This window comes from Megascapheus bottae, chromosome 1, assembly GCF_031878675.1.
Source record: "Megascapheus bottae isolate mThoBot1 chromosome 1, mThoBot2.hap1, whole genome shotgun sequence".
Lineage (NCBI taxonomy): Eukaryota > Metazoa > Chordata > Mammalia > Rodentia > Geomyidae > Megascapheus > Megascapheus bottae.
In genome coordinates this window covers 32,429,110-32,447,974 of record NC_143509.1, presented here as the reverse complement: position 1 = coordinate 32,447,974, position 18,865 = coordinate 32,429,110, and the positions used below count along the sequence as shown (strand labels likewise).

At 42.6% G+C, this 18,865-nt stretch overlaps 1 protein-coding gene across 1 annotated transcript in view; it reads left to right on the top strand.

Annotated features, from left to right (window-relative positions):
• The window catches only part of Nceh1 (neutral cholesterol ester hydrolase 1), a 43,150-nt gene that overhangs the window by 10,244 nt on the left and 14,041 nt on the right, over positions 1–18,865 (top strand). Inside the window, exons 2-3 of the mRNA XM_090342221.1 lie at positions 17,254–17,482; positions 18,537–18,606. Of these exons, the coding sequence (XP_090198347.1) occupies positions 17,254–17,482; positions 18,537–18,606 (299 nt within the window). The remainder of the gene's footprint in view (positions 1–17,253; positions 17,483–18,536; positions 18,607–18,865) is intronic.

Below are 18,865 nucleotides of genomic sequence, written 5' to 3'. Positions count from 1 at the left end.
TCTGTGTGAAGATAGTTCTTTACCCTTCTTTCTTTTTTTCTCCTTTTTTTTCTCTTTTTTTTCTTTCCCTAATGGTTTATCCTCTGTTGTTACTATATCTGACTTTGGTATCTAGTGCATTGTATATACATTTATTTGCTTATTTGAATCATGGAAAGGAAAGGGAAAAACAAGATGATGTGTTAGAGGACAAAGGATGAATCAGTATAACTGATATTCAGAAGGCAGTATGTGGAAATGAACTCTAAAACTAGGGAAGGAGGGGAGGGAAGGTGGAAGAAAACATGGGAAGGGGTAACAATGTTGAAGAAGTAATGTACCCACTACCATATGAATGTAACTGTAATCCCTCTATGCATCCCTATGATAATAACAAATAAATTGATTTAACAAATTGAGATATAGTCTCACTAACTTCTTGCCTGAGCTGGCCCCAAACCATGTGCCTTCCAATGTCTGCCTCCTGAAAATCTAGTGTTACAGGTATAAGTTACTGCACCCAGCTGGATATCACTTTAATACTAAACAGTAAGATATATAAATATATTTTATATATTTATATAAAGTACATAATGTATCTTTAGTTATATAAATAACTAAACTCATGTTAATGGGTGCACCTATGGAAGCAAGTTTTACAATCTAGACATTTTTTTTCTTTTTCTTTTTGATACTGTACCTTGGACTCAGAGGCTCATGCTTTTGCATATTTATTTATTTTGCTCAAGGATGGCTCTGGACCACTTGAGTCACACCCCACTTCCAGCTTCTTGCTGGTTAATTGGAGGTAAGAGTCTCTGCAGTTGAAGGGACATGATCTCAGGGTCATATACACTCAGATCTTAAAAGTATCTGGTACAAACTGGCTACAGGTGGCTCATTCCTGTAATCCTAGTATTCATAAGGCTGAGATCTGAGGATTGTGGTTCAAAGCTAGTTTGTGCAGAAAAGTCTGAGGAGACTTATATCTCCAATAAATTAACTCCTCCACCCCCAGCAAAAAAAGGAAAAAAGAACAGAGTGGAGCTGGGTAGAGTGCTAGTGTTGAGCAGAAAAGCTCAGGGAAAATGTCCAGGCTTGAGTTCAAGCCTAGGATTGGCACAAACAAAGTAGCTGGCACAAACTCCCTGAAGGAATAATGAATGAGAGACTCAAAGTCTCTAGACAGCTTCCACAGAGAGAGTGTGTTTCATCCCTTAGGACATAACAATTGACCAGCAGAACAAGTCCTCAGAATTACTTGCTTTTGCCCTGGATTTTTGTTTCCTTTCCATAAAGAGCCTAAGACAAAAAAAAAGTTAAACTGATGACTGCTTAGAGGCAACAGAGAAAAGAAACACAGTGATATTGCAATTTATTCATTCATTCATTTGTGCTTATTAAACAGGATTTATCTTTTGGCTTTGGTTGTTGTCTTGACAAGATCTCACTCTGTGTAACCCACTCTGGCCGGGAACTCAAAATTCTTCTGCCTTAGCATCCCAAGTGCTGGGATTAACACTGTGCCCAGCTTTGAACACGATGTACACGGTTAATATTCCAGACCTAAGGGAAGAAAGATGAAGGAGATTGATCTGGAACCTTGATAAGAAACAAGTTTCAAAAGTAAAATGAGTGTGCAAGGAGTAAGCTGGACAAGGCAACCCCGACAGGGTGCTGTTGAGTGGGACGCTGTGTGATGAGCAGGAGTTTGAGCATGAGGAATAAAGACAGACTCCTGCAGCTCAGTCCTCTGCATCTTTGAGGAACTGTGGGTGGGACAGACATCATAGAGGCAGGGTGTGTATGGGAGCATACAGGACTGCTTGTAGGTAAAGGGTATGTGTAGACAGTGGGTGTGTGAGAATTTTTACACCCACCATATCTAAATATCATCGCTGATTTCAGTTGTCTGCACATTTCTCTTTAGTAAATTAAGACTGAATGATTCTTGTTCTGAACTCAGCATCTTGTGCTAGACAAGCAGGTCCTCTATCACTGAAGCCACACCCCAATCCAAGACTGACTTATGTTTCACTATATAAAGTTACCCATCATAGTTGGGCACCAGTAACCCATGGCTGTGACCTGGGGAAACTGTTCAGAGCCAGCCCAGGCTATGTTATGACAATTAACCACAAAAAGCCAGAGGTGGAGCTGTGGCTCAATGTGTTAGGGCACTAGCCTTGGGCACAAAAGCTAAGGGATAGTGTCCAGCCACAAGTGCAAGCCCCACAACCAGCAAACACACCCAAGTTGAACAGAGCTAGGCATGCTGGGACACACTTGTAACCCTAGTATTCAGAAGGTTAAGGCAGGAATATCTTGTGTCGGAGGTGGAATTGAGCTATGCAGGAAGTCCTTGTCTTAAAGAAAGGAAGAAAGAAAAAAATACTGAATACATTTTGAATCTGGGAGAATAGATAAGCTACATTCGCAAGCCCAGTTGATGGCAGGGTCACTGAAACCTTCAGCCCTCATTCTCTGTACAAAATTCCCTCCCCTGCTCTTCTGTCCTCTGGTTCCATCCTCTGGTACTTTTCCCAGATTGACGCCTTGAGCTGTTCTGATTATGTCTTCGTGTCTCACGGCCTCCCTTGGAGGTATGTTTCATTGACTATATTCCAAGTAAATCTTGTAGGAATCAAACCCAGGTCTTAGTGCATGCTAGGCAAGCACTCTACCACTAGGCCAAACTCCCGCCCCCCATAGGCTGTGCTTCTTAAAAAGATGCACACGAACTGGGAGTGTGGCCTAGTGGTTGAGTTCTTGCCTATCATTCATGAAGCCCTGGGTTCAGTTGTTCCTCAGTACCACATATACAGAAAAAAGCCACAAGTGGCGCTGTGGCTCAAGTGGTAGAGCGCTAGCCTTGAGAAAGTCCAAGGATAGTTCCCAGGTGCTGAGTTCAAGCACCAAGACTGGCAAAAAAAAAAAAAAAAAGAAAAGAAAAGAAAGATGCATGGATAGGAGGAGAGTCGGTCACTTTATTTTTCCTTAGAGGATCGTGCTCTGTAATAGAAACAGCAAGCTCTGGGAACTTTGACTTCACATGTAATCTTAGCTATTCAGGAGACTGAAATCTGGAGGATCAAGATTTGAAATAAGCCTGGACAGAAACATCTGTGAAATCCTGCCTCCAAAATAACCAGCAAAAAGCTGGGCTGGATGCATGGTTTAAGTAGTAGTGATATAGGAAAAACTGAAACACTTGGATCCTGTTGTTTGTCATGTTGGTGTCCACCAAGTTGAACAGTGGGCCCACAGACAAAATAATGGCAAAGCAGGATTTATTGAGGAAAAGATCAGCAGAGCTCCCAATACATGGGAAGGCTACTGCTTGGAACATTTTTTGCAGGGGTTACTAAGGTGCTTTCTGGAAAGGCCACAGGACTCTTGAGTGCCATGTCAGCCCTCTCGCTCAATCAAAGGCTCTGCTTGGCAAGCCTGCTATCTTCATAGTTCCATTCGCTCCTCTAGGAGGTACCCTTAGGCAGTAACCTGAAGTTCATAGGTAAATCTTCCTGGGGCCATGAGCCAAGGCCTGGTGCCCAAGATCCACAAACAGGACAGTACTACTCTAGACTGTGGTGAGGGGAGGAACCTGGTGGGAGGGGGATGGGAGGAGCCTTAGTCAAAACATTTTCTCTTACTCTCAGTGGCATGGCAGACTAGTAAGCAGGCCAAGCAAATGCCAGTCCTGGAGTTCAAACTCAGTACACAAAAAGGAGAGGAGGCGGGGCCGGGAGTTTGGCCTAGTGGTAGAGTGCTTGCCTAGCCTGCATGAAGACCTAAGTTCGATTCCTTGGTACCACATGCATAGAAAAAAGCTGGAAGTGGTGCTGAGGCTCAAATGGTAGAGCTCTAGCCTTGAGAAAGTCCAAGGACAGTGCTCAGGCCCTGAGCTCAAGCCCAGGACTGGCAAAAAAAAAAAAAAAAAAAAAGGGGCCGGGAGTTTGGCCTAGTGGTTAAAGTGCTTGCCTAGCATGCATGGAGACCTGGGTTCGATTCCTCGGAACCACATACATAGAAAAAATCCGGAAGTGGTGCTGAGGCTCAAGTGGTAGAGCTCTAGCCTTGAGAAAGAGTCCAAGGACAGTGCTCAGGCCCTGAGCTCAAACCCAGGACTGGCAAAAAAAAAAAAAAAAAAGGAGAGGAGGGGAGGGAAGCAAGGAAAGAAAACAATAAAGCAAGGGAAGGAAGGAAGGGAGGAAGGAAGGAAGGAAGGAAGGAAAGAAGGAAGGAAAGAAGGAAGATAGGCACTCAGGCTAAATTCCTTTTAGGGTATGTGTACGCAGGTACTAAGGCTTAAACTCAGGGTCTGGGTGCTGTCTCTGAGCTTTTTACACTTGAGCCACATCTTTCCACTTCTGAATTGTCTGCCTGGGCTGGCTTTGAACTTGAATCCTCAGATCTCAACACCTGGAGTAGCTAGAATTACAGACATGATCCATGGGCTCCTGAGAACAAATTCTTTAGCAGCTGGCATAAGGAAACAGTCATCATTGCCCAGAGCAAACTTCCACTGAAATTGACAGACCTTTGCTTGGTTGGTAAGGTTTGGATATTTGAACCTCAGCAACATGCAAGAAAGGTCTGTTCCTAGGCAGAAAGGTTGCAGATAGTGAGGATTTAGATTATACTTGATGCTGTCAAGACATGGCCTTTGGCTTCTAGCTTTGAGCTAAGTGGAATAGGAAAGTGGTAGGATAGGATTGCATCAAAAACTAAGTATACATTAAGATTAAGGCTCTGGTGACTCACACCTGTGACCCTGGCTATTCAGCAGGCTGAGACTTGGAGGTCTGAGGTTTGAGACCAGCCTTGGTACAACCCCCCCCAAAAAAAAAAATTCCTATCTCTAACTAGCAAAACGCCGGACTGGAGGTTTTATTTATTGTTTTTATTAAAGAATTTATTAACATTGATTTTTTTACATCATATTTCAAATTACAAGTTTAACAAACAAGTGGTTTTATTTTTTAATTAATTAATTATTTATTTTTGCCAGTCCCGGGCTTAGGCTTAGTGCCTGAACACTGTCCTTGGGCTTTCTCAACGTTAGAGCTGTATCACTTGAGCCACAGCACCACTTCTGGCTTTTTTCTATGTATGTGGCATCAAGGAATCGAACCCCAGTCTTCATGCATGCTAGGCAAGCACTCTACCACTAGGCCAAACTCCCGGCCCCAGACTGGAGGTTTTAGTTCAAGTGGTAAAGTGCTACCTATGAAGTAGAAAGCTGAGTGAGAGGATGAGATATTGGATTCAATTGCTAGTATCCCCAAAAGAATTCATAAATGATCTGAGACAGAGTGGTATATGTCTTGTTAAATAGTTTCCAAAGTTTGAGAAGCATCAGGGTTATTTCTTTTCCTTCTTCCTCTTGTTCCTCCTCTTCCTCTTTTTTTTTTTGTGCTGGTACTGGGACTTAAACTCAGGGCTTGGATCCAATCCCTTAGCTTTTTTCACTCAAAGTTGGTATTCTACTACTTGAGCCATACCTCCACTTCTTTGGTAGTTAATTGGAGATAAGAGTCTCAGAGACTTTCCTGCCAAAGATGATTTTGAGCCTCAGTCCTCAGATCTCAGTCTCCTGAGTAGGACTGCAGGCATGAGCACCAGTGCCCAGTATCAGTGTTCACATAGGCAAAGTGGTTCTGCTCAGATTAGCTGCGTAGATCTGTTGACAGGGAAAAAATTCTGCCAGTAAAGTAGGGTTTGGGATACAAATTGTAGGATTTCTAATCTACTTCCTTTCTCTGCCGTGATTTTAAGCCTTTTACTCACAAGGGCTACAAAACCTGTGTGATGGGAGAGGCTCAGGTTTACATTCTGCTTGGATAGAGGTTGTATTCTGTTGAGTAATAACAGAGAAATGAATGAGTCACAACAAATTGAACAAGGGTGTACACTCATATTGTTGTATGACCCTGGGTGTGGCAATTTTTCTAAGCCAACAGTGTGCCTAAGACAATTTTAATACCCATCCTACTTCACAAATCCTTGTAAGATTCAGTGAAGCTAAAGTCCGAATGGGCATTAGCCATACATTTGAGTGTCATGTGTTACTTAGTATGTATAGCATGTATTTTAATGCATTATGCATCATTTATCTTTTTTTAAAATCAGTTGTGGGCCTTGAACTCTAGGCCTGGGCACTGCCCATGAGCTCTTCAGCTCAAGGCTACTGCTCACTTGAGCCACAGTGCTACTTCTGGTTTTCTGGTGGTTAATCAAAGATAAGCATCTCACTGACTTTCCTGCCTGCTCTGGCTTTGAACCAAGATCCTCGATCAGCCTCTTGAGTAGCAAGGATTACAGGCATGAGCTACCAGCTTGCATCATTTATCTTAATCACTTGTGTGGGAGGGCCTGAAGTAGGGTCATGGTTAGGGGACAGGGTTCCAGCAGCTTCAACGTTCAGAATCTCTTGAATTTATGGTGCAGGTCTGGCAGGTGTGGGAACCTATTTAAGTTCTCTACTCAATCTACTTCTAGAAATTCAGGTGCCTGTCACCTGGTGGTGGGAGTGTGGGTGTGGAATTTCACATTTAGATTAAGATTCTGGACTGGAAAAATTCTGTTAGAGGTCCAAATAGAGGGGTCAGCCAGGGAGACCATTGACAGGGAATCCTACCAGGATGACTGTTAAAAGTGACTCCATCCTGTAAAAAGGCACAGTCTCCCTTGTGCAGCAGTGAGTCAAGCCCTCATCTATTTGCATAAGGGCTCTAAGGTCCTATCACCTGCTGGATCAGTCCCTGGCACTGGGCCCGAGACATTTTGATACAGTGGCTCTGAGGATTGTGCTGGAATGGCTAATAGAGGACTGGCAATAGTGGGAAGCGCCAAGAATGTTGGGGAGGCCTCCAGATGAGGGAGCTCCTTCCCTGGGCAGAATTGTGAGATCAGGGAAAGGATGACAAGGTGGCAGGACAGATAGAAATGATACATGGGAGAACACACCCTGGTCACAAGCCAGAAAAGTTTCATTTGGAGCACAAACTGCATCTATAAGGTAAGGCGGAATTTCCATGTAACTAGACTAGTGCAGGTCTGGCAACTGGGAACGGAAGAGCATGGTGGATGGACTGAAACAGCCAGATACTGTATGGGGCCTGGTTTTGTACAAATCAAGCAACAGAAGCTAGGACTGGATTGGAGTGGGTAAGGGACCAGTAGGGGGTCTTAATGTCTTCCTGTGACTGGGCTATAGATGTCTTCTGAGTATGAATTGGAGACCCAGGAAGATGCCAAATCCTAACACCGTGAGATGGACAGGTGTTGCCATTAGATAGGCATGCTTATGAAATATTTTCTTTTGGTCTCCTAACTCCAATTACTTGTGAAGGGACAAGCATAACTGACTCCATTACTGATCTGATGTCATCCCCTCTTATTTGAACAGTTCTCTTAACTGTCTCGGGATGGTCCTTTGTTGCCAGGACTAACTCAGTCCTGGGGTTTGGAGAGGTCTCTTCTTGCTAGAATAGTGTCCTGTGGCATTACTCATTACTGGATGATGTGTCCCACTTGGCTGAATCCCACGTTGGAAGGCATGACTGGTGAGAGATGATGTCAATAGACTCTTTTATTTCCAAATGAAGAAACAAGGAGATCAGTAGAAATAATTTTTAAGCATGGCTTACCTGGAACTTATTAAGAATCAAAGTTAAGGGCCAGGAGCATGGCCTACTGGTACAGTGCTTGCCTAGCATGCATGAACGCCCAGGTTCAATTCCTCAGTATCACATACATAGAAAAAAGCCAGAAATGGTGTTGTAGCTCAAATGATAGAGCTCTAGCCTTGAGAAAGCCTAAGGACAGTGCTCAGGCCTTGAGTTCAAGCCCCAAGACTGGCAAAGCAAGTTTTTTTTTCTATTTTAGAACAAACATTTAAAGTAATTCTTAGTTTTAAAATCCTTCTTTACTCAAAGAAATCAGCTTGTGTTTCCTCAATTCCTTTCCCGTGGCTCTCTTTACTAACTCTCCCCCTTCTTTACGTTTTCTTATCTCCTTGGTGATTTCTTCTTTAATTTATATTTTGAAATAATTCTTAAAAAAAAAAGAACCTCTAAAGTCTGCCTCCTTTTTCCACTCCCCTTCAATATAGTTCTGCAATTATTAGCCAGAGCAATAAAGGCAATTAAGGGGATCTACAGAAGGAAGAAAGAAGTTAAACTATCCCTATTTGCAGTTTAAACTCCAGTCCTGGTACCAAAAGACAAAAAGAGGGAAAGAGCTATATGTCTACATATCTATCTCTGTTATCTATATCTATGACATATGTATCTATATGTATAGATACAGATACAGATCAATATGAGAGCCACCTACAGATATAGAGAGATATCTATAGATAGATTAGATATAGAGATGCAGAGACAGATAGATCTATAGATCAATCTTTTTTTTTTTAATCAGTTGTAGGGCTTGAACTCTGGGCCTGGGCCCTGTCCCTTAGCTCTTTAGTTCAAGGCTATCGCTCTACCACTTAAGCCACAGCACCACTTCTGGTTTTCTGGTTTTCTAAATTGGAGATAAGAGTCTCACAAACTTTTGTGCCAGGCTAGCTTTGAACCTCCATCCTCAAGTCTCAGCCTCCTGAGTACCTAGGATTACAGGCATGAGCTACCAGCACCCAGATATAGATCAACTATAGTGCTGTTACTGGGGCTTGAACTCAGGGCTTTGAGCTCTCAGTTGGCTTTTTCACTCAAGGATAGCTCTCTACCACTTGAGCCCCACTTCCACATCCTGCTTTTTGCTGCTTAACTGGAGATCAGAATCTCACAAACTTCTGGGTTGGCCTTGAATTTCAAGCCTCAGCTTCCCGAGTAGCTAGGATCACAGGGTGAGCTGCCGGTAGCCGGCTTATTCCAATGTTGCTTTAAGTGATGACGGTCTCCACAGTTCTGTTTCCCCCGCCCCATCTTTGTAATTCCTGCTTCCCTTAACAAATTACCTGGTATGACCCTCCCAGATATGGTCTTCTGGCAAGTGCTGTGCAATATACCTCTAGTCTCAGCCATTTGAGAATTGAGATATTAAGACAGCTACTTTGAGACTAACCTGGTCAACTTAACAAGACCTTATCTCAAAAAACAAGCAACAGAAAAGTGCTTTCCCTTCCCTATTTTCCTCCTTTTCCAGCCTAATGACAATTCATTTGAGTCAATTTATGTCAGGCCCCAAGTAGGTGCCCCCTGTAATGGTAATCTCAGGAAGCTGAGATCTAAAGATTATGGTTCAAAGCTATCCTTGACAGATAAGCCTAAGAGACTCTTATCTCCATTTAAACCAGCAAAAAACGAAAACAAAAAAAAGTAGGTGGATATGTGGCTGCCATGATATTCCTCCAATCTTGAACATAACACAAGAGTTCATTAGAACATGAGTTCAAGCCCCAGTACTGATACACATGCAAGAAGTCAGTCGATCTCACCTGTGTCAGCCTTTCAGGGCTGTCTGCTTCCTCTTTGCTAGGTTCTATTTCCTAACGAAGTTTCTCTATCACTTCATAAACATCTATCACATTGAGACTTCAACTTGTTTGTTTCTTGAAAGCAGTCCCTTATCCAAGCTCAGGATGCAGTCAAGTTTGGCTTGATTTTCTTGGTGAGACACACCTCGCCCTTAACAGTGCCTTGGGAATTCAAACCCATACCATATGCCATCTTCTCCAATATTCTCATCTAATAAGTGTGTGCGTGTAACTGAGGCATTAACAATTTCTAGAAGCCTCCAGGCTTGGCTTCTATGATAGAATAACTCTTCTGAGTAAGTCTGTTTGGCATTCTCACAGTAACTCAGGGAAAGGAAAGCAGAATTGTATTTTTAGTACATGGAAAAATACATGTAGATATATAGATATAGATATACTAGACCTGAGTGATGTGATAACTTTGCATTACCACAGACTTGGCCAGTGGTGGAAGTAGGACCAGACTCTATTTTGGAGCTGTCTGTCCTTCCCTCCAGTGGTGGGGGAGTCTGTCCCAGTACTGTTGAGTCACAAGGCAGGGAACATTGTCCAAATGGCTCAGTTGTGTAACACTGGGAAAATGTGCCTGTGGCTTTTGTTTCCTTCCAAGATTGAGCTTGGATGGAAGTCAGCCCACACAAAGTCTGTCTGTATTACCCTAGCTTCTGCATTTGTAGATCTATTTTGTCTTTTTGCAGCAGTTTCCTTCCTTTCTTTCTTTCTTTCTTTCTTTCTTTCTTTCTTTCTTTCTTTCTTTCTTCCTTTCTTTCTTTCTTTCTTTCCTCCATCCCTCCGTCTCTCCCTCCCCCTTCTCTCTCTCTCTCTCTCTCTCTCTCTCTCTCTCTCTCTCTCTCTCTCTCTCTCTCTCTCTCTCTTTCTCTCTTTCTTTCTTTCTCTCCCTCTCTTTCTGTCTGTCTGTCTGTCTTTCTTGTGCCAGTTCTGCAGCTTGAACTCAGGGCCTGGACACTGTCCTTTGGCTTTCTCAAGGCTAATGCTCTACTGCTTGAGACACTGCATCACTTCAGTATTTTTCTGTGTATGTGGTACCAAGGAATTGAACTCAGGGCTTTGTGCATGCTAGGCAAGCATTCTACCACTAGGCTATGCTCCTGGCCCAATTTTGTCTTTTTCTCTAGGCAGAGCACTTAATCTTGCTTCATAATTTCTTTAAGGTTTGGCTATTTATCTTCCTCCTCCTCCTCCTCCTCGTCTTCCTTCTCTTCCTCCTCTTCCATCTTCTCTTCCCATTCCAAATTTCACCCAGGGAACACCCTTGCCCCACTCCCTCCCCCACATCATTTGTTCTAAGTGGATAGTAACCAATTCTTGTTGCATGAAAGAGAACACACATATCTTGTACTGAATGTACACTTAAGGCATGGGACTATTGGACCCTACCAGAATCTCAGAGCTGTTGATTTTTGCCTCTAGTCTCTTCTATACTGTGGACTATTTAATGCATCCCCAAACATAGGCTCTTTGTTTTTTGTTTGTTTGTTTTTGCCAGACATGGGCAATTGTAGGTACTCTCAAGGCTGAGATTTGAGGATCTTGGTTTCAAGCCAACCTGGCAAGCACCAAAAAATGGCAGCAGTGGAACTGTGGGTCAAGTGATAGAGTACTTTCATTGAGCAAAATAGTTCAGCACCCAGGACCTGAGTTCAAGCCCCAGGTTCAACACAAATAAGAGCACAAAAAATCTTGTTTATAGCCAGTGGAGGTAGCATGTGCTTATAATCTCAGCAGAACTCTGGAAGATGATGCAGGAAGTTTGCAAGTTCAAGTTCAGCCTGGGATACCTAGTAAGTTTTTTGGCCATCTAAGATACAGAGCAAGACTCAGTCTCTAAAACAAAGGAGCAAACAAAAATCTTTTATCATTAGGCACCTGTTACCCTAGCTACCCCGGAGGCTTAGATCTAGAGAATTGGGGTTCAGAGCCAGCTGGGGCAACAAAGTCCAGGAAATTCTTATCTCCAATTAACAACCAGAAAAGGCCATAAGTGGACTCAAGGCAGGTTAATTTATACTGAAAAGAGGTTGCTTCTGCTCACAGTTCCAGAGGTTTAAGGGCACAATACCTGCAGCATGGCTCTGGTGAGGACCTCAAGTGTAGGCAAACATGTGAGAGGGAAGAATCTCAAGTCACACAGGAAGACACAGACTGATTCAGGGGTCTGTTCAAGGCCTTTCTTTCTTTTTTTTCTTCTAAGAATGTGGTACCGAGGAATCGAACCCGGGTATTCGTGCATGCTAGGCAAGCATTCTACCACTAGGCCAAACTCCTGGCTCCATGTTCAAGGCCTTTCTAACAACTTATTCATTCAGACAGCTAACTCAGCACCTGAGGGGATTATCCTAATCTAGACACTCATTTAGGAAACCTGACATGAAATATCATAGATTTTCCTGCTAATGGAGAAACAGAATTTGAAGAGAATTAAAAAGATGTTTGCCAGAATGAAATGCCACTGACCTCAAATTCAAGCCATAGAATATGAGGGACGAAGTTGGTCAGGGTTAAAATCGATGGCTTGTGTACTTAGTGCATGATTCATGATACGACCCAACCACGTGTTGAGTTATTTATGTGGGCAAAGTATCACAGAACTGGATCTCTCCCCGCCTCCTCCTTCCTTCTCCCTCGCTGACACACACAGAGACTCTTCAGGTAATCATCTTATGTCTTTATTACTTTGTTTTTGTTTGGATGCCAGTACAGGGACTTGAACTCAGGGCCTCTTGCTCTTACTTAGCTTTTTCTGCGTAATGTTGCTCTATCCCTTGAGCCATACCTCCTCTTCTCACTTTTTACTGGTTAATTGGATATGAGTCTTGAAGACTTTCTTGCCTAAAGGGCTTGGAACCATGAACCTCAGACCTCAGCTTCCCGAGTAGCTAGGATTATAGGTAGAAACCACTGGTGCCTGGCTCATTTTCAGTTTTTGAAAGGCTTTCCTTTGGCTGTTGAGTAATTTTTTTAATTTCTAATTTATCAGTATAGTTTCCAATCTTCACAAACATTGTCATTTAGCAGCTGTCTAGATTCTTTTTACACCACCGAGCTTTCTTTTTCCTGTCTTTCTTCATAACGTTTCTTCTGATCACCTCTCTTGCCTCTCCCCTGCCCTTGTTGCAAACAGGGTGAGTCAGTAATCCTGTGGACACACACTGATGTGCCTTGGAAAGGCTTGGGCCAAGGGATTCATGTCTGCATGCCCTTAGAGGAAGTAAAGGAAGAAAAACATCCCCAAGAGCAATGGAGCCACTGCTGCCTCTGTGTTCATAGGAGCACAATGGGTCCTTTTTGTTCTTTGTTAATTATTGTACTGTGTTGACAGACTATGGGCCATTCCTTAGCTAAGACATTGATTCATTTAACTTATTAATTTGTGAGTGTTGTTGTATACTGGGGTTTGACCTCAAGGCCTCACACACTTGGTTAGGCTTTTCTTTTTTTTTTTAATTTTTTATTGTAATTAGTAAAAGGGTTACATGATATTTGCCAGATAGAAGGTGCATTAATTCACATACATTGATACCCTTTCACATGTCTTGGTACCCATTACCCTACCCCCCGCCCTCCCACCCATCTTGGTTTTCCCCCCTTCCCTATTACATTTCAAATAACCAAGTACAACTAAATTCAATATATCAGATAACAAAGTGAGATACTGTAACAATATGAGATGACCAAGTGACAGCAAAGGAGATGAGAGACAACATAGTACATTAAGGACAACAATCGGTCGTTATATGGCTTTTGTTTCAATATCCTGGAGGTCCTTTCAATTAGCTTCATACTATATGGCCTTATGTATCAGGATTTTGCTCTATTGCAGATCTCTGCTAGTAGAGCCCAAGGTTTCTACTGATTATGACAAATGAGGGAAACCATTGAGCCTAAGTTCCTTTGAGTCTGGCTTACTTCACTAAATATGATTTTTTCTTTTTTTTTATTGTAATTAGTAAAAGGGTTACATGATATTTGCCAGATAGAAGGTGCATTAATTCACATACATTGATACCCTTTCACATGTCTTGGTACCCGTTTTCCTCCCCCCCCACCCCCCACCCGTCTTGGTTTTCCCCCCTTCCCTATCAAATTTCAAATATCCAAATACAAATAAATTCAATATATCAGATAACAAAGTGAGATACTATACCAATATGAGATAACCAAGGGACAGCAAAGGAGATGAGAGACAACATAGTACATTAAGGACAACAATCATTCATTATATGGCTTACGTTTCTATATCCTAGAGATCCTTTCATTTAGCGTCCTACTATATGGCCTTTTGTATCAAGGTTTTGCTCTATTGCAAATCTCTGCTAGGAGAGCAGGTTTCTACTGATTATGACAAATTAGGGAAACCATTGAGCCTATCTTCCTTTGAGTCTGGCTTACTTCACTTAATATGATTTTTTCTAAGTCTTTCCATTTCCTAACAAATGGGGCAATGTCATTCTTTCTGACAGCAGCATAGAATTCCATTGTGTACAAATACCACAACTTGTTGATCCACTCTTCAATTGAGGGACATCTAGGTTGGTTCCATATCTTTGCTATGGTGAATAGTGCTGCAATGAATATTGTTGTGCTAGTGGATTTAGTATGCCCTTGTTTCTGGATGGTTGGGTAAATGCCAAGTAGTGGAATTGCTGGGTCATAGGGGAGTTCTATGTTTAGCCTTTTAAGGCGTTGCCACACTGCTTTCCATAGTGGTTGAACGAGTTTGCACTCCCACCAACAATGTAGTAGTGATCCCTCCTGGCCACATCCCCTCCAGCATCTGTTGTTATTAGTTTTCCTGATCCTGGCCATTCTAACTGGAGTGAGGTGGAATCTTAGAGTTGTTTTGATTTGCATTTCTTTTATGACCAGAGATGTTGAGCATTTCTTCATGTGTCTATAGGCCATTTTTGTTTCTTCTTCAGAGAAGACTCTCTTTAAGTCTTTGGCCCATTTTTTAATGGCATGGTTGTTACTTTGGAGGTTAGTTTTGGAGTGATTCAATTTTTTGAGTTGTTGATGTATTTTAGATATGAGGCCTTTGTCCGTTGTTTGGTTGGTGAAGATCTTCTCCCACTCTGTAGGCTTCCTATTTAATTTACTAGCTATGTCCTTTGCCATACAAAAGCTCCGCAGTTTAATGCAGTCCCACTTATCCAGCCTTTCTCTGATTTGTTGTGATTCTTGGTCCTTATTAAGAAAGTTGCGACCTGTGCCAAGGAGGCCTAGTGTATCTCCTAATCCTTCCTGTAAAGTTTTCAGTGTGTCAGCTTTTACCTCCAGGTCTTTGATCCATTTGGAGTTAATTCTAGTGCAAGGTGACAAAGAAGGATCCAACTTTAGTTTTCTGCAAGTGCTTAACCAGTTCTGCCAGCACCACTTGTTGAAGAGGCTGTCTTTCTTCCATTCTATTTTTTTGGCTCCCTTGTCAAAGATTAGGTGGCCATAGGTCTGTGGTTTAATATCTGTGTCCTCAGTTCTATTCCATTGGTCTTCAGGCCTGTTCTTGTGCCAGTTTGGTTAGGCTTTTCTGCTCAAGGTTGACATACTACTACTTGAGCCACAACTTCTACTTCTGGCTTTTAAATTAGAGATAAGAATCTTTTGACTAGCTAGGATTACAGACATGAGCCACCAGTGCCCCTTAGGCAAATAATTTAAGTCAATGGTTGAACATTCCTGTAGAGAGGCTTTATCATATTTTTTACTTATTGACTCATGCATGTACTTATTATTATTATCATTATTATTATTATTATTATTATTTTGTGGGTCATGAGGCTTGAACTCTGGGCCTGGGTATTGTCCCTGAGCTCTTCAGTTCAACAGCCCCACTTCCTGTTTTCTAGTTATTAATTGGAGATAAGAGTCTCACATTCTTTTGTGCCTGGGCTGGGTTTGAACAGCAATCTTCAGATCTCAGCCTCCTGAGTAGCTAGGATTACAGGCGTGAGCCACCACCCGGCTTCATGAACGTACTTATTGTGAAGAATGTTAACAGTTATTCAACTTCTTTTTGCTAAAATTGACAGTGGATATCAGGGGCAGCACATATAGAAGCTGAATTATTTTAATAACTTATTTGCTCTGTGTATGCTTAGGCTTGCTGGCAAATGGCTTTTATTGTCATTCCTGTAAAGCCTCTCATTGTTAATTAGCTGCCTCTTATTCTTCTTTTTCAAGAATATTGGCTAAATTTGGGGGGTGGTCAGTACTTATAATCAGTGTTTGAACCCAGTACCTTGTACTTGCTAGACAAGCGCTCTGCCACTTGAACCATGCCCCTTGTCCTTTATGCTTTAGTTATTTTTCCATGTCAGGTCTCACATTTGTATGAGGCCCGGCTTTTACCACGATCCCTCTACTTCCACTCTCCTTAGCTGTGATGACAAATGCCCACCACCAATACAATTTTCTTTTTGTTGTTGAGCTTGGGTTGATCTTCTTAATCTCCACCTCCTTAGTGACTGAAATTATAGGCATGAGCCACCACACCAGGCCTGGTTAATGGTTTTTTTTTTTTTTATAATAACAGAGCCCTTTCTAGCTTTATTCTTGTGTGTAATAGCCAGTCATGGTATTTATAAGGGAAGTCAATGGCTCTAGAACTTGGTGGCTCAAAGGTAGAGGGAGAACATGCTGACCTGCCCTGTTCTTCAGTGGTGAGCCCTGTGTACACCCTGGGAAGCTAGGCATGCTGTGCTGTAGCCATCCTGCAGTCCTGATCTCTGTATGTCCATGATCATCAGGCTTCGGTTCATATATTACACAATTGCAGTGTCCTCTTCCTGAGAAACCTGAATGCAGAATGGGAAAAAGGGAATAAAGTGGAGGGGCCTTGGTCGGTGCCCTTTCTGCAAGAAGCTTGACTGCAGACCTCCAGGCCGTAAGAGTTTTGAGAGGAAGAGATGGTGGCGGTAAGGTCTTGGCACATTTCTAAAGAGCTTCTGGTTCTTTCTGAGCTGATCTGTTTCTAAATGCTCGGCCTCCCCAGGCCTTGCTCTCCATCTTCTGTACACACATCCCTGTCTCCTATGCTTACAACAATCAGACAGCCCTATGTGGTTAGCTTCGGAGCACTTTCAAAATACTTAAATGTAGCCAGACACTGGTGGCTCATGTCTATAATCTTAGCTACTCAGGAGGCTGAGATTGGAGAACCAGGATTTCAAAGCAGCCATGAGACTCCAATCTCCAATTAACCATTAAAAAGCCAGAAGTGGTGGATGATTAGCTGAAGTGATAGAATTCTGGTCTTGAACTTAAAAAGTTGAATGAAAATGTGAGGTCCTGAGCTCAAGCCCCAGTACACACACACACACACACACACACACACACACACACACACACACACACACACACACACACACACACAGGATATCTCATATATGTTAGTTCTTAGAGCCAAAGATGACTCTAGCTGCATGCCAGTGCCTCATGCTTTTAGTCATACTGGGAAGGAGACTGAGATCCAGGGAGCACATTTTGAAGCCAGCCTGAGCAGAAATGTCTGAGAGACTTTATCTCCCAACTAATCAGCTAGCCAGTCTGGAAGTATGTGGTTCCTGTGGTAGAGTGCCAGCTGACCAAGTAAGCTGAGCAAGTATGAAGCCCTGAGTTCAAATCTTGGTACAGGCCCAGACAAAAAATAAATACAACTTGTTGCTGTGTGGCAAGTGTCTAACTCCCCAGTGTGAGCTCTTTGCACATGGAGTTAGTAGTGTTATTCTTACCTAGCAATCCCATTTCTTCTCCCATCCCTCCTTCCTCAGAGTAACCTGATCCACTACCTGGGGCTGAGCCATCACCTGATTGCACTGAATTTCATCATCATTTCTTTCGGCAAGAAAAGCGCAGTGTCATCTGCCCAGGTGAAAGTGACCGACACAGCCTTTGATGGTGTGGAAGTCCGGGTGTTTGAAGGGTTGCCAAAGCCAGAGGAGCCGCTGAGACGGAGTGTCATTTATATCCACGGAGGAGGCTGGGCCTTGGCCAGTGCAAGTATGTCCCTTCACCTGCCCATTGTTTTGTCTAGGTTGGCACTGGGTAGCTCCTATGGGTGAGAGGACAGCTTGGTGCTCAATGAATGTCCACCTACCTCGATTGTCCAGGCCACCAATGATACCACCTTTTTATTAATCTTTAAAGGGTCCCAGTTTATTATGTATGCATATATATATATTATATTTTTAGTGCTGATCCTGAGGCTTGAACTCAGGACCTGGGCACTGTCCCTGAGCTTTGCTGCTGAAGGCACACTCTCTACGATTTGAGCCACAGCTCCACATTTTTTTTTAAATTGCTGGTTAATTGGAGATAAAGGATCTCATGGATTTTTCTGCCTAGGTTGTTTTGAACCTTGATCCTCAGATCTCAGCCTCCTGAGTAGCTAGGATTATAGATGTGAGCCAGTGCATCCAACCTGGTTTATTTTTTAATACAGACTTTTGAAAATACTTCCTGTGATCCAAATTATAGCCTTATTTGTGAAATGTCCATAGGAGTGTTGGTCTCCCAAGCCAAGTCAAGTTTCACTGAGTGGGTGTGAGGGAATTATCTTCACTTCTCTTGCCATGACATCTTTCTATGTTCTACAACAGGTACACACCAGCAACATTTTATTAGCTTATGACACCAAAAATTGAAATGTACAACTATGCTGAGATCTGAGGATCATGGTTTTAAGCCAGCCTGGGCAGAAAAGTATGTGAGAGTCTTATCTCCAATTAATCAGCACAAATCCAGAAGTGGAGTTACAGCTCAAGTGGTACAATGCCAGTCTTTAATGAAAAAGCCAAGTGAGAGCTTGAGGGCCTGAGTTCAAGCCCCAGTACTGGCTGGCACACACACACACACACACACACACACACACACACACACACACACAGCAAAAGGTAACAAATATGGATCTCCTGTTAGTTATACAACAAAAACCACATGTGTTATTTGCATTTGCACAGGTATTTATATCAGTGAGAGAATCCACACTTAGCAGACCTGAGAAGGGATGGTATTAAGTGAGCAGTTTTAAGTGATAACTCTTTGTCTCTTTCAGAAATCAAGTATTACGATGAGCTGTGCATGACAATGGCTGAAGACTTGAATGCTGTCATTGTTTCTATTGAGTAAGTCACTGATGCTAGTCCTGAAAGTTCTGATAATGAAGGCAATCTAGGTAACTGTAGTGATTCCATTTGACAAGGCTTGAACTCAGGGGTTCACAGTTAGTGTTTTACCATCTGAGCCATGCCTCTACCTCTGGTTAATTGGGGATAATGGTCACTTGTATTTGTCTTCTATGGCTGGCTTTGAACCCTGATCCTCACATTTCAGGTTGCTGAGTAGTGAAGATTACAAGTGGGAGCCATGAGTGCTTTTGAAAAT